The sequence below is a fragment of the Manacus vitellinus genome, unplaced genomic scaffold (assembly GCF_001715985.3).
Source record: "Manacus vitellinus isolate BGI_N305 unplaced genomic scaffold, ASM171598v3 scaffold_11_pilon, whole genome shotgun sequence".
In the NCBI taxonomy this organism is placed as follows: Eukaryota; Metazoa; Chordata; class Aves; order Passeriformes; family Pipridae; genus Manacus; species Manacus vitellinus.
This window is the reverse complement of record NW_021938895.1, coordinates 1,750,458-1,767,226: the sequence shown is the minus strand read 5'-3', so window position 1 is coordinate 1,767,226 and position 16,769 is coordinate 1,750,458. Positions and strand designations below refer to the sequence as shown.

General features: G+C 36.9%; 1 protein-coding gene across 8 annotated transcripts in view; it reads left to right on the top strand.

Annotated features, from left to right (window-relative positions):
* Positions 1-16,769, top strand: part of SUPT3H (SPT3 homolog, SAGA and STAGA complex component) — a 276,071-nt gene that overhangs the window by 169,368 nt on the left and 89,934 nt on the right. For all 8 annotated transcript variants that reach the window (XM_018088746.2, XM_018088745.2, XM_018088744.2 and 5 more), the window contains 3 exons: positions 7,029-7,115; positions 8,251-8,341; positions 9,884-10,020. In XM_018088746.2, coding sequence (XP_017944235.1) covers positions 7,029-7,115; positions 8,251-8,341; positions 9,884-10,020 — 315 coding nt within the window. The remainder of the gene's footprint in view (positions 1-7,028; positions 7,116-8,250; positions 8,342-9,883; positions 10,021-16,769) is intronic.

The following is a 16,769-nucleotide window of genomic DNA, read 5'->3' as shown; positions in this document are numbered from 1 at the left end:
ACAATCCTTTTCATTAGAAATAGAGGGATCTGTTTGCAGAGGTTGGAGTTCTTTTGGCCATTAGAATTTTTCAGTTTCTTATTGGCTGAGGAGTCTTTCATGACTACAAAGTTCACACTTCACAAAGCTTTTTTCACAGTCTCGTGCTCGTTCTAGAGAACACTGCCTCCATCCTTTCCACTTGGATGACATTTTTCAAGCTTATTTTTTATCCCTTGTAATAATAAGAGCTGGAGCAGCAGTTTCCAAGTTTGTTTTCTTGCCTGCTGTTATTACCAGCAGTGAGAGAGAGCATCAGCAGTGGCCATCCCCAGTGACACACCAAGTCTTGAATTAACGCCTGTGTAGCCCCTGAATAACTCGACCACATGAAAACTGAGTTCAGTGAGTCTGAATATTTTCTGTACCCAGAGACTTTATGGTTTTAATGCTATTGGTATAATTTCACTTCGTTTGGTCAGTATTGCCTGCCATAAATGTCAGGTGTGCAATAGGGTTTCTTTTGTTTCCTGGAGAGTAGAAGAATTACAGTTATAAAATGTTGGCCCAAAATGTTGATTTTGGAATTCAAATTGAAAGAAGGAAAAATAGGAAAAAGTCATGCCTGAAGCTTAAGTTGAAATGTAGTTATTGTTCATGAGTGCATTAAAGTCTTTTCCCTGTGTGACAGAAAATGGAAAAACAAGCTCTAATTTAACAAGCTGAGCTTAAATTATTTATAAAGAAGAGATTTTTTTTTTTTAAAGGCTGATATAAACTCATCTTTTGCAAAATAGCAATATTAATTTCATTATTTGCTTGGAAATTTATTTTACTTAGTAATACATTTAATGTAATTTTAAAAGAATCATTTTGTTTCAATACATGCAAATTTTCACTCTAAGTAACAGAGCTTGGGAACACAGTGTATTTTCCTGTTGACCTATTCCATTACACAGACTGACTGTAGTTTCCTAAAGGCTCTGTACATTTACCTGATTTTTTTTTTCTGTATCTTTTGTATTTTTAGAAAGATCTTGTTTGTTAAGTGAAGAATATCAGCTCAGGCAAGCAGGGGGTGTTCTACTTTTGCTATTTTCACTCCCTAGGAGTTTGTACCTTCTGTTGTTGCATTTTTTTACTCTGATAGTACTGAATGTGTTGCTAAAAACATAAAAATTATATTAAATGATCAATTTAAACAGATGTGAATAGTAAGACAGTATCTTCATCATATTGATCTGTAGGGCTCTCAGATAGTGGTGGTACTGTTAAAAATGTGCAGGTTGGGGTGTAGGGCTGTTGACTGGAGTTTGTAGGACTGACTTTCACAGAATTTCAGTCTGAAGGCAGCTGAGGAAAGGACTGGAACATTCTGACATTAACTTTATATCAACTGCTTGTCACCTCTCATGTTAAAACTGTTGAGTATTGGACCTATAGAGATGTTCTTGATGGGTGGGAAGGAGTCCTTGTGTAACCTGCTAACTGCCAGAGGAGCTTTTGGGGTAATTCTTCTCCAGCTTCTAGGAACTGGCTGCAGACTCTCTGTAGGCAGACCCTGCTCTCTGGGCTGCCTGAAATGTGGAAATCAAAAACTGTTGTCACCTACCAGAAGGAGAGGAGAAGCAGTTGATTGTGCTGCAGGGACTCAGGAGTAAGGTTTTTATGAAGGGACAAATATAGCAAATTGTGTCCTTGAAAATGAGTTCTCTGTAAATACCAGAGACACAGGGGTATGAACTTGTGTTTTCTTATTCTCATGATCTGTATGGACTGAAATTCACTGTATGTTAAGCATAATATAAGAGCTCTTATCACTCTCCTCAGCTACCTGAAAAGAGGTTGTAGCCATGTGGGGGTTGGTCTCTTCTCCGAAGTAACAAGCAATAAGACAAGAAATAATGGCCTTCAGTTTCTCCAGGGTAGGGTTAGATGGGGTATTAGGACATTTTTCTTCACAGAAGGGGTTGTCAGGCATTGGAACAGGCTGCCCAGAGAAGTGGTGGAATCACCATCCCTGGAGAGATTTAAAAGACCTGTGGATGTGGCACTTGGGGACATGGTTTGGTGGTGGATGTGGCAGTGCTGGGTTAATGGTTGGACTTTATGATCTTAAAGGTATTGTCCTACGTAAATGATTCCATGATTCTCTGAAGCCTCAAAATGGGACATAGAACTTCATCTTCTTGAGGTCACACATAATCACCTGGTGTGACATTAAATGTTCTTCAGTAAAAAATACTTGGATTTGAGACCAGATACCTAGTAAGAAGAAAATTGATTGTCTTTTCATGTGCAGATGGACATTTTCTGGTTTAGGCAGCTTGTGATGATTCAGTCATGCTCTTTAACCCTTGTGCAGTGATCCTAAATCATTACCTATTAGAGTGCTCTGATAGGCTCCTTAATGTAATTACCTCCCCAGGATGTGCTAACTGCATAAAGCACATCCCTGTGCTGACTTATGGAAACAAATTCTGTGTTTTTCCTCTGTGTGTGTGTTAGAATGAGAAGCTCAGGTGTTAGCATTAATAGCACGTGAAATATTACATTGGAAGATTGAAATGTAAGCCTGTATTTACTTCTTTTATTTAGTTGCCTATGAAAAAGTATCGGGATGCTCTGTTTGGAATGTATTTACAGGACTATATCCAAATTCAGAATATTCTCTGGTAATTATATAGTTGCATAGTTTTTATCTGGAAAAGATGAAAAAATAGGACATTTTAATGCATATTTAATAACAAAACAACCTTCCTGCCTCAGAAAAAAAATTCACCCAGGTGAACTATGATCTAATTTTCTTGTATAATGAAAACAAAATCGTAGCTCCTGCAGCATTATTCTTGGCTCCCAGCAGTTCCAAGGCATGCAAACATTACCACTCCAACTCCGTCCTGCAGTTTAACTGGAAGGATTATGTCACAACACAGTATGTTTGTTTTCCAGCTTTTTGTCTGTTTGTCCATCAAGACAGTTTTGTAGAAGAAGTATCGGTGATTGTTGACTTTGGAGGTAGTGGAAGAAAAAATAATTATGGAAAAAAAAGCAGCAGACAGTCCCATTGAAGTAACTGTGCTTCTGTCACAGGAGAATGAATACTCCTTTCAACAAATCTATAATTTGCAGAAGTTGCAAAAAGAAAATAGCTGTAAGGTGACTGTTAACATACTTCAGTTCATCCTGCCAAGAAAGTTAACTTCATAAAGTCATTAAACCCGTGATTACATTTTAAAATATTATTCCCCAGCCATTTCTTCTTAGACTTTAAAATATAGTTACTGTATATACTACTTTCTTTGTAATGTGAAAAATTGTAAAATACACTTATTTTTCATAAACTCCTAATTATTAGCAGAGCTATTTGCGCTCCTATAGTTAAAATCATTTCAACACTTCCGTTATTTAAACTTCACTTTCAGAGGTTCATAATTTGGCTGTAATAAAACATATATTCATACTCTGAGGTCTCAAATATTGTTTGCTGGTGCTAGGAAATTTAGCCTGTTTTTCTTTAAAAAGCTGAGTAATTTGGATTGTTTGCTGTTCTTCAATATCATCCCAAACAAAATATTTTGTAATGTGGGCCTAATAGTTTAAAAATTAAAAAAATTAGGAGAAGACAAGTGAGTATGTTGGAACTGCTGCTGTCCCAGATTCTGTGACTGGCACTGAGTATCCCTTAGGCTTGGAGAAGGGACGTGGTAGGAAATTCTTGCCATATCTCCCCTGTTGCCATATAGGAACTTCATCTGGGAAAAGTTATTGCAGCATTTGTATCCCACCCCTGATCTGGAGTCACGGGCGGTGCTGCTCACAGATTGTGCAACGAAGGGTGAGAGACCTCCTGACTTCAGGGCTGCAGAGCTGAGAGCAGCTTTTCTGGAATGACAAATGCCTGGGTGCTCCGGGATGGATCGTTCCTTTGGTAGGGCTTCCTGAAATCCCCCTTCATCCCGGAATGTGGTAATGACTCAACGAGGCTTCCGCTCCGGAAATTCAGGAATCGGGGCTTATTGCATATTAATGGCAACTCTGGGACAGTCAAATAAGACAGTTTGTTATAATGCTAATTATAGCAAAGCACTCATGTTGTGGTTTGAGTGAGTCAATTATGTGTGTGTTAAACTATAAATACATCTTCCCCCCAACCTCGGCTGCGTGGGACGTAATTTTTATTTAATTTCTTGGATACATATTTACCTGAGCATATCCCGGTTTCCCAGGTAAATATGTGTACTCATTATGGTCTGTTTGGATAAATAATCCATATTTTATAACTGTACAGGAAGTAATTATTTTCATATTTTGCTTTCTTTAAGCCAAAAAAATTAAATACTGTGTGTCCATTCCTTAAAATAAAATAGATGCAAAAGTTGGGGCAATGCGAGGATAAAGTTTTCATTGTTTTGGTAGAAACTGAGAATATTATTCCAGATTTTGATCTTGTGTTTATCCCAGAATAACTCCATTAAAGTAAGCAGCGTTATTCAGGATTTACTTAGATGCAAATGGGATGTGAATTTGGCCTCTGCTCCTTACTCTCCCTTCCTTCATCATGAGGCTCCTGTAAGCAGTTCACACACAATCTGTGCTATAAATGTCATTGTCACGTGTTTATCATTTGGAAAAATAATGTATTTCAGCTACAAGAATTAACATATCTGAATTTTATGGTAAGAAATTTAATGCCTCAGACAGTCACAGAATGGTTTGGGTTGGAAGGGACCAAGAGATCGTCATTGTGGTCCTGTACATTTTAGGGAACTAGAGCAAACTTTCACATCCGATATTTCTGCCATTGTTTTATGTGATATTTGGAAAAGCTGTGTTGTGTTATCACCATGCTAAGGTCAGGTTTTCTAACACTTTTAAGCTCAGTGGGGCCAAAGTCAGCCCTGGCATAAATCCATTAACTGCAATAGATTTACACCAGAGAGGAATATTGGCTCGTACTTGGTAATTTTTTTTTTATCCAGCCCTTTGTATTTTATGTTAGAAATATAAGTAGCTTGTGTGCCCTCAAACTAATCAGAATAAGAAACAGTTTTGCTTATGCCAAAAAAATAGAACTATCGTTTTTCACATTCTTACATTTTTCAAGTAAGATTGTATTACTGTGACTCCTGAATTCCTGAAATCTCTCTGGTCTTGGTGACTGCAAGGGCCAAGAGGGAGTTCCAAGGGGAAGCTCTGAACCTCTTCCCGCAGTGTGTTTTGTGTTGGGAGTATGAGATACAGTTAATGTTTTGTGTGCCTGTGATTAGTGTGGAAAAAAATTAATGCAGTCCAGTATTATGATTTATGGACTGAATCTTTTGCCCACTGAACACTTGCCAAAATGAAAATCTTTTCCCCCCCCGCCCCTTCTTCTTTGGATATTAGAAACAGCTACTGTTTTTGTTGATCTTTTTAACTTCTGAATAGGCCTATTTCAAGTCATAGCAGCATGGGAGCTGAGATTAATAATATACTTATTCAGCCAGTGATACTGAGTGAAACCATTGCTAGTGTGAGCACGAAGGATAGGATTTCTTTAAATTATTTTCAGGTGCATTAATGCATTTCTAAGGAATAATATACAGATATTTGAACAAAAATTAAATTGCTGTTTATTGATCATGTTGCAGGTGTGTATGAATTTTAATATAATGAATTTTTAAAGGTGTCTCTCCTTTTGATAACTTTTGTACTGTGCTTGTGATCAGTTTTCCATCACAGGGTAAACAAGGATGAAAGGAAAAAAACCCTATGATTAAATCTTGCTTTTTGGACAATGTTTTTTAATTTTGAGGATAAAATATATTCCTTGCTGGGAAGCATCCTTCCCATCCCCCCATATCTACAGCATCACGATTTACACTTAAACAGGTTGTCCAGAGAGGTGGTGGATGCCCCATACCTGGAACCATTCAAGGTTGAGACTGGACAGGGCTCTGAGCAACCTGATCTAGTTGAAGGTGTCCCTGCTCATTACAGGGGGGGTTGAACTAGAGGAACTTTAAAGATTCCTTCCAACCCAAACCATTGTATAGTTCCATGATCATCTTGGGGATGGGAGCAAATCCCATTAACTTCTTTTGTGCATTTGGGTTGAACCTCCTCAACTCAGCAGTTTGATAAATATCGTTGTACAAATTTCTATCCAAGGCTACAAGGTTTCTGGCCCTGTGCTAGTTTTGATATGATCCATTAGTGTACAAAACAGCCTGATTTCCTGCACCTACTGAAGGCTGATGGAATTAGTCCCTTAGAAAGAGATTTTCGCTCTTTCCAGCACAATTTGAGGTGTTTAGGGCCTTAAGAGGCAATGGAGTTGAGGACAGTCCATTGCTTCCCACTCCTTTGGCCACCTCTTACCAATTTTCCTGGCATTCCTTGCTCAATCCCATCGTTATCACTTTCACAGCTGAAGGGCCTGGTCTACTCAATAAGGTTTTTTAATTCCATCATTAATAGAGTTGTTTTTTCCTATCAATTCATTTTCTTTCTCCCGGATGAAATAAGAGCACGCCTAAAAAAGTTCTTCATGTGAGTCTGGTTTGTACGAATGCTAAGTGAAGTAAGGGTAGAATTTCTTTCAAAAAATACTTAGGTAAGCTGTTTAAAATTAATATTTGTTATTCTAAAAAATTGGGAGAGGGATCAGCCACCCTTCCACAGTTGCAGATAAAGTGCTATGGCAAGAATTTGGCATTTTTACATTGCCTGAGAGAATTATATGTTCATTTTCTGCACTAAGGAAAGAAAAAAAAAGGGGCTGCAGTGCTTTTTAAAAGCAGTCATTTTAAATATAAACAAAAAAAGCTTTTGCTTGAGATTTGTCAAAAGTCTTTCAGGCTTTTCATGAAATTGTTTTTCACTTCTTGGCGAACAAGAACCGAGTGAGTGACACCTTTGAGAGCCCCAGCTTGTGTGTTAGTGCACAGCCTGTATTTTGCTATTCAGGACCGTGCAAAATATTATCTGAATTTATTTAAAACAAACCCCAGTGAATAAAGTTTTGAACACTGAAAAAGCCATCCTAATTTATTCATTTATTTTAGTTGCAGCAAGCAGCTGAAGTTTCTCAGATGAGAGGAGCTCGAGTCATCTCTGCTGAAGATCTTCTGTTCTTAATGCGCAAAGATAAGGTACAGTAACAAGACAGAAGTTTTTATTTACATAATCAGCTGCTTATTGTGTTTTCAAGTGTTTGCTTAACCTATGGAAAAGGAGTCCATCATCATGGATAGCTTTATTTAAAAATATAGCTGCTCTGGAGTTGAATCTTATTGTGCACAGGGCAGTCATTCTATAATATTTTAATTAAGTCTTGTCTTTTCCTGTAACTTCAATTATCAATAGATTTTTTTTCACAAAGCTCTAGGGTGGGTAGTGCACCTTCGAGCTCAAAACAATTTCTTAATTAGGTAAAAATATTGATCCTGATCCTTTATATTCCTTTTATTAAAAATCAATAATTCTAATTTCCCCTTGGATATGCAGGGTGTAGATGTGACATTTGACAGTGTGACCATTAGAGTTTTGTCATTTAGACTGTAAATTATCTTTATTTTCTTTTATAATATTTTTTCTGTACTATATCCCTCTGAAATCTCCAGATTTAGGAATAGTCTTGCTTTCTCTGAATAGTAACAGGTCAATTGAAAAAAATAGTTTTCTTTCCTCAAATTTCAAAATTCTTAGAACATTATTGTCAACTATTTTTATCTACATTATTTATTCTTCCTATATCTCCTTTTCTTCCTTAGTTCCTCACTTTCCCTCACCCTTTTCTCTCCTCTTTGTTTTTCTTTCCTCATTTGATAGTTGAAACCTGATGACCAAAACGATTTCAAAACTAAAAACCACTAACACGTGAAAACCAATTGCAGTTTCTTTATCTGATATGAACCATAAGGCTGTACTGAAAAGAGCAGTTAATATGGATGTCAAAGTTCATGGAAATATGCATTTCTAGGCTTGAATTTCCGAACTTGAGTAAAGATTTTGGAGTGCCCTAAAGAAGCCTTATCGCTGAATTTCTCCTTTCTGAAAGTCAAACCCATTTCTTTCTCTAAGCAAGGTACCAAGGAGTTCAAATAAACAATATTTAATGTTTAATTTCTATTTACCTTGAGGTATTTTCTATGTATGGATTTTCTGCAGAATCAAAAATTATGAACATTTTAACAATTATATTTACTGACTAATGATTTGCACATCACAGTTAATTTAAATAAAAAAATATTATACTAATTAATGTAAATGTATTTTTTTTCTCAGAAGAAGCTTAGAAGGCTACTTAAATACATGTTTTTTCGAGACTACAAATCTAAAATTGTCAAAGGAATAGAAGAAGATGACCTCCTCGAAGGTAGAAAAAAGAAATTACTTAATTTGGGAGAGGCTTGATGTTTTATAAATATGCTGAACAGCTCAATGCAAAGTACTGCTAGCTTGCTTAATAGTTAGAGGCATACAACTGGTGTCTTTAGAGGAGTTTGTTTGAAAATCTCTGCTTTTGCATTTGAAATACTTCTAAAGTGGGCATCTACCACCTGCAATCGAATGAACATTTGTTAAATTATTGTCAAAAGATTTTGGCATATTTAAAAAAAATCCCATAATCTGAAGGCATTGAATACTAATATATGACCTGGGTCTTTTTTTTCACTGTGGTTTAACATTTTATACTTTGAATCTGTAACGTAAAGAATGGGAAACACTTCTGTTTCCCCATTCCATGAGCAAGTCACTGATTTTATAACCAATGCATTTAAAGGAAAAGCTCTTTGAATTAAAAATATATTAATTTATGCCATATAATTTGCTGATATAAGGTTTTGTTGATTTATATTGACATTAGATTTAACATTTCCGTTGTAAAAAGTCAAGTTAAAACTTATCATAGCAAATCTAAACCTTTCCATACTGTTACAACATCTAACAATGTCCATACACAACTTTTTGTATTTAACTTATTTCCTTTCTCAGAACCTTTTATTATTTTTTCCCTTACAATGAATTCCTTGTATTTGGTTCCTCTGAGCATCCACACTGATGTTAGATAAACATTGTACTTCTTGCTTTGACTTAATCAAGCTGTGGATAAATTTTTATCAACTCATTTGAGATTTAATTTGCCTGTGGTATTTTATTTTCACCACACATGAAAAGGTGTCTTTTCGTGCAAGTAATGTGGCAGTATCACTTCTTACCTGACAGCTTGGGGTTTTAATACTTAAGCTTGTGGCACTACTTAAAATGAATAAACAATTTTCCTAAGTTGTTTATATGCTCATGAAATGCTTCCTAAACACAGTTTATCCTGAAATTAAAGTTGCATTTTCTGTCAGGCTTTGGTAATTGAAGCCATTAATTTTGTTTTGTGACTTTAACGCTTTTGTAGCTGCTCTTCTGTTTAGAACAACAGAGATCACAGAGGTCACCCTGCCAGGGTTCTCCAGGTTTTACTGCAGAGCAGTGGTCCATCACCTCTGGAACTGCATCCTAGCGTGTGTTAGGGTTTGCTTTAAGCTGTAGGTAATGAGGATGTTCTGCATGTGTTGAGGGAAGAGCATTTCCTCTATATATTCTGCTCTATGAGTGAGGTTCTTTTGTGTATCCAAAGAGGGGTAGTTTCTTTTCCATCTGTATCCACTGTGGATTCTTTGGTGAGAAGTAATGATATAGGAGCAGCAGGTTTCTCTAGATCATGAGAAAGCTAGGTTATACCAGAAAACACTAAAGGTAGTTTTTTACCATCACTGCAGAGTAGTGACCTTGGTCAGGTAGCACAGCTCCTTTGAGGGGACAGTAAGAACAGGCCCTTTTCTGCGTTGTGCTGATTCTAAAACGTCAGTTGATGTTTGGAGAAGCCAAATAAGTTTGTTATTCTTTTCTTGTCTTCGTGAAGACAAATTCAACAGTAATAACACCAACAAAAGACAGAAGCTTGCTCAAGACTTTCTCAACTCCATTGACCAGACTGGAGAGCTCTTAGCCATTTTTGAAGATGATGAGATTGATGATGTCAAGCAAGAGCGAATGGAGGTAATTCTTTTCTTTCAGCTCCAGCAGAGAAAACTGTGAAATATTTCATACATCATGTTGGTCTGATGCTTTTTTCATGCTGCATATTAAATCATTGGTACATGTTTTTTTTCCTTTTGCCCAGATGGTGTAAAGGAATCCTATTTCCATATTTTTCCTATTCCTTCTAATGTTTCCTGATATCTAAGCACACATGCTGAGAAGGAAGATTACAAAAGGGTAGTTATGGATCTTTATGTCTGCCATGTATTTGCATTTCCTTTCTGTAGAAAGCAGATTCTATTTATAAACATTTCACACACATTTTTCACAATCATGTTTTTCTTTTGCATTATTCCTCTCATTAGAAAATTGTTCAATAGCATTTGAGGACTCTTCTTATAACACAGCTGAAATTAAAATATTCTGTGCAAACATGCTTCAGTATAAACTCTACTCTCTGTCCTTCTTTCAACTCCCATTTTCTGATCTGTGTAGTTATGAAAAGTTTTGTCTACATTACAGAATGCAGCCCCACGTCACCCTCATAAAGCTCAGTGGAATCAAGAAGCAGCATAGCTGTGGTAGCACGAAAGTCTGTGGTTCTGGATAAATTTTCTGTAGATGGACAGGACTACCCTGTCTTTTTGATAGTTTTGTCTATCACCCCAGTTCATATTTAATTGCTCAATTCCTCCTTGTGTCTTCTGTGGGCAACTAAATGTCAAGGGCAAAACTGTGCTGGGAGCACACTCACAGTTCCAGACTAACATTTAAACCAATTTCCATCCATTTTTAGACAGCAATATAGAATACATGGCTATTGGAAATTTGTTATTTGTAGAGTGGTTTTTATACCCTTTTGGTGGGTGCATTGGTTGATTTTCTTCTCTGTGCTGAGATGGCTCATGTGTTTGGGAGTATTTGTGTGTTTAATTGTGACTACTAGGGCCTCATTTCTCTTTCAGGATTTCATGGAAAATTCTAGAAAATAATGAAGTTTTTATCCTGCTCAAGTTGTAATTCTGCATTTTTTCTTCTTAATGGGACCTCTTTTCAGAACTGTGACATTACCAATCTTGTTTCCTCTTCTTTCTCCCCTCTGATGGGAAGAAATCAAAACCTAGTGAAGAACCCCTTCCCTCTAAAAATTTGGCAAGGAAGGAGTGCCATTTCCCCCCAGCTGAGAATTAGTGTCATCGAACAGTTGTCCCCAACCACTGTTTGTGTTTTGGAAACCGATGGTTTCTTTTCTTTAATTTCTTATTTATTTATTTATGCAAAATGTTATGTTTTGCATAAAGGCAAAAGGCAGGCACATCCTTTGAGCTTGTACAGCATTCTTCTGAATGAATGGGTTATGTGCTTGGCTTTAGATTCTCTTCTATCATTCTGGTGTAATAGTTTTCTGGTCTAAAAAACTACACAATTTGATAAAAGTATGAAGTTCCTTGTTCTAGGCAAGGGCAAATCTGATTCTATGTTTGTCTATCAAGGAATGTGTGTCTGTGATTAGATATTTGTCTTTCATCTGACTACATGTTTTGTTTTTTATCACTAGACTGTAATTCATTAACTGTAGTGTGTGTATATATATACACACATATATATATATCAAGTAATTCTTCTCACTATTGCTTGACTTTATTACATATTGTGAAGTGTTGATATTTCCATGTTAAAAAAAAGGAAGAAAAAAAGACAAAAGAAAAATCAAGGTCTTATTTATAATAGATTCTTGAAGACAGTACTATGTATTTTCTTTCTTGTTAGTCTCTAAAACTAATGACAAAACATGAAAGACAGTTTGAAACATGCTACTCAAAATGTTTAATGTATTTTTGGCTTTGTTTCATTTGGGATTTTGTTGTCACTTTGAGGTGGGTGGAAAGGAATTAAAGATACTAGGAAATGTGATCCATTCCTAGAGGAAGAGTTGTTAGTGGATGGGCTAATCTCCTGAATCCCATTTGCTTTGTGCAGTAGATTGTTTAATCCATGCTAAGTTTTGAAGGAAGTCCAGTGGACGCTTTAACAGTGTTCTTTGAGGAATTAGTGTACTTAAATCATGAACTGCAATCTAAAGGCAATGTTCCTTTTAGGTATCAATTACCTCAGAAATGTGTGGTTATCTTGGTTTGGACAACTGTAAATGATTTCAGTTCCACTTTGCCTTAGGCCAAAATCATGCTAAGTTGTCCAGAGCAGATGATAAACATGTATTTCTGATGTCATTATGGGCTAAACAGGATATGATTATTTAGCAGTATGGTTTCAGTTATGATACAAAATGCAAATATTGTTTATGCTAATTTCTTTTAAAACATTTCATAAAATTGGAGCTAAGCCTTCATGTGATTGCTTGCAGTGCTGTGAGGTCTATTCCATATTTGTACCATGGAGGAGTAGGCAAAGCTTTGCTGAAAACATTACTAAAGGAGAACAAATAATTCTATACTTCTTTGACTAAAACACACCCACCAATGCTGTCATATTAGTAAGAAAGGGCACTCTTCTAGGACTGTATATAGAACTTACTGATGTATCCTGTGATTTTAAATTGAAGCAAAGGGACTGTCTCTGAAACAGTAATACCAACAATGTGCAAAGGAACATGGACTACTCTTAAAATACAGGACAGAATTTAAGAACAAAATTCATGTTGCTTGTTATAACACGTGATTATTTTATCAATATGTTAAAATTAGATGACTTAACATAATAATAATAGTATTAAATGGTGGCAAACCAACTGAGTGTATTGGCAAAATCAAAACAAAATAAAAACTGGAATAGCAGCTCTGTCTCACCCCATAACAGTTACTATTTTGCCCTCCTGAGGTAGCAGTAAAGCACTAGTGAAACACTTGTCCAAGTTAGGAACAGTTATAGAGGGAATAAACAATTCTCAGTCATAGCTGTAATTGAACTGTGCACATGAAGGAGAGATGGATCATAGAAATCGTTTTTATAATGGGTGACAGTCTCTTGAGCTACATGAATGGCAATGTCCCCACATTCTTCTTCCTCTGTGCAGGTTGGGCTGTGGAATAGCCAGAGCTGATGGTGGTCGGGAATTCCCTTCCTTTGCCTGCTGTGTGACAGAATCCACAATAAACAAAACCTTGCAAGTGGATTGCAATTTGGCTTTCCTCTGTCTCTTAAAAATCATTTAGAGAGGAGAGTTATATTCCTCTGGGATATGGCTGAATGGGGGTGGGAAGAAGGAACATGTTCATTTAAAATCTTTGAACTTTTCCTTATTTGCAGTTCGGGTAGAGATACAATTTTGAGTGTCCTTATGTTGCTCCTCTGAACCTCTTGACTTCCTGTCCGTAGTTAAACCAATTGCAGGTTTGACTGTTATTTTGTGAATTGTAGCTCTAGTTCTATTTTTCCTGTTAGAACCACTATCAAATTCTGCATTTCATGTTGCTAAAATCACAAGTGTAGCTGCTTTAAAACTTCAGTCAACACAATTACCAAGCAGAATTCCCAGTAATACTGGAAAGACCCATTTTTTATCGTTTATTTTATAGCTCCAATACCTCCCCCAGGAAGAAAAAGTCTTGCCATCAGAAATCTGGACTGACACAAAGGAATGCATAGAGCATCACGCTGTGAATGCTCTGTTTCACTTTTATTCCCATAGGATTAGGAGAAACACCATTCATCTGTCACTCTGACTGCTAGTTTAGGGGTATATTTCCAACACTCATATGTTAAATGGCAATAATTCAGTTGCAGTAGCTACCATAATGCTTTCATGGTACATTGCAAGTTTGAATAAACAGTGGAGGGAAAATAACTTCCCTACAAGAATAGACTACCTTGAAAGCCAGCTGGAAGCCAGCAAAATAGTAAAACTAAGTTATCCCTGCTTTGTGGTTTTTTTGTGAGGGGTTGGAACTAGATGATCTTTAAGGTCCTTTCCATCCCAAACTATTCTGTGATTCTATGATTCTGTGATTTGTGTATTGTTCTATGAATTACATTAGATATTTAAAAACTACAGGGGCTCCAGAAGAGCTGGAGAGGGACTTTGGACAAGGTCATGGAATGATGGGACAAGAGGGAACAGCTTCAAACTGATGGAGGGTCAATTTAGATGAGCTGTAAAGATGAAGTTTTTTACAATGAAGGTGGTGAGGCACTGGCACAGGTTTTCCAGAGGGGTGATGGATGGCCCAACTCTGAAAACATTCAAGTAAGGTTTGACAGTACTTTGGTCAACCTGATGTAGTTGTAGATATTCCTGCTAATTGCAGGGAGGATGGACTAGATGGCCTTTAAAGGTCCCTTCCAACCCAAAATATTCTATGACTCCACGAACTCCTGGGATCCAGCAGAGCCAGGAGCTCTCTCCACCACGCAGTTTGGATGTGGCCACTCTCTTTGGGATTCTTGGAGAGCATTAGCATGGACACAGGTTGCTCTGTGGTGACTACCCTCAGGCTGAGGTCATGGACCTCGGGTCTTTTAATTGGGAGAGTGAAAATTTGAGGGCATAATTCAGAAATAAACAGCTGTGTGCTCTTCTCTTCAGGGTGGATCTGAAAGATGGTGTTGAAGTACTCAGATTCATTGTACTAATTTGGAAAAGATGTACAAAGAAAATAAGCAGGAAATTATTTAGAAAGAGCTCTGAGGCCTTTCAGTACTACTATGCTCATTTCACTGGCAAAAATTATGCCAGTGTAAGTGCTGTGTGGGGTCATTACTCTTTAGGGAGTATCTGTTCCTGCAGGGTGTATCAATAACAAACTGGAATTTGATTTAAAAGCCCATATGGGAAGTACAGACAACACACACTTATTAGGAACTGCATGCTGGAAGATAAACTAAGATATTTTCTTTTACTAAGCATTGATTCTCAGAGCACATCTTTTTTGCTATCTAATTTTGATGCTAAACTTATTTTTCTTCTCAAAGAATTATTTTTTTACTTCTTTGCTGATTTAAGATTCTTGTCAACAAAATCTATATTTTGGGGTGGAATCTTTGCATTTCGTTCAGCGATGTCTTCTGTTATCTCACAATATGGTGCCCTAATCTAATAATTTATTTATTTTTAGAATCACAGTTTATAAGTCCTAAACCTTTTTTTTTATTTTAAACAGCTACACCCTATGAAAGAATGTATCTTGGGGTAAGATTTGACTGCAGATGAAAATGTTAAAATTTGGTTTGTGTTTTTGCATGTGAGCAGAAATCTGCCACTGTCACTACAGGAGACCCCAGCAGTATAAATAATGGAGTTTTGAGATTTATTCAACTGATTAGGTGTTTGTTTCTTCTTTACAGTGAGCTACACAGTTCTGTGCCCTCCCCTGGATGCATTTATCTTGCAGGGAATTCCTCTGCGTTGTCGGTGACCATTCTGCTCCTATCCTGGCCCTATGTGGGCAGTGGAGGCTGAAAGACTCAGATAAAAAGTATTAGAAGTAGAAGAGGCTTGAATTTTGAGGAACTAATAAAGGGATGGAGTATATATGCTTCAGGTACGTGAGGTTGCTCAGATTCACTTGAGAATAGGAGTGTAATCCCTGGAGTTTTTTGTGGTGTCTTCAAAATATACTCTCACAAATCTGTCATCTGTTTGTCTTGCGCTGCTCCACGTACAGGATCACAGCGTTCTGGTGTTACATCATTTACACCAGTTACTCAAATTTCTTTAAACTTATAGAGGACAGGTTTAGATTAAGTATTAGGGAGAAATTCTTCACTGTGAGGGTGATGAGGCACTGGCACAGGTTACCCAGAGGAACTGTCTCTGCCCCATCCCTGGAGGTGTTTAAGGTCAGGTTGGATGGGGCTTTGAGCAACCTGGTCTAGTGGAAGGTGTTCCTGCCTATGGCAGTGGGTTGGATGGAAATGATCTTCAATGTCCCTTCCAACCCTAACCATTCTAAGATTCTTAGTTATGGCCTTAAATTTTAAAACATTAAGTTTTTTCAAACAAAGAGAATAGAAAGTAATGTTCCTTATTCTTTACCAAATATTGTCCAATATAGGCAAAGTGGTAGGACACAGAAGGACAAGCCATACCATTAAAACTTTATGTCTTATACATTATTTATGGATTAAATAATTGCAGCACTAAATGTAAATCAATATCATACTCACCCATGAGTCCTGTCAAGATAGGAGGAGATTGTCTCGGGTTTGGAAAGGGATTTATAGTGGCTAGGTAAGGTACTCAAAGAGGAGTGGGAAAGTTCCTCCTCAAGGACACTACACCCTTGGGACACTGATTAAAAAAAACCAAGATCTCATTTTCCCAGCCCCTTAAGCTGCTCTGAGAACTCAGTGCATCACTACAAGTTGGGCTGAATTTCACTTAACTGTACCTGCCTAAAAGTTTAAACATCTCAGTAACTTAGACTGTCTTCTGTACTCAGAAATGAGAGAGAAACAATCCGGGGAGAAGTTAATTTCCTAGATGAGAGGGAAAAATACCTTTTCTTTGCTTTTTATTTTTTTTTTTCATTCCCAGAAACATCTTAAGTTACATATAAGTGTAGTTCATCAGATGTTAGGAAAAGTACTTCTGGTGCCTTGGGGGGTGATTCTCTTTGGAGACTCAGGTTCTGTGTATGCACTGGGACCTTGGTGGTACAATAAGAAAATGTAACGATGATCTATAATAGACTTTAAGGTCACATCAGCTCCCTCTTTACTATTTAATGCTTTTGATATACATAGATGCCAAGATTAAAAAGAATGTAGATGAAACATCAATCAAGACAAAAGCCTTTATTCTCTAGGCA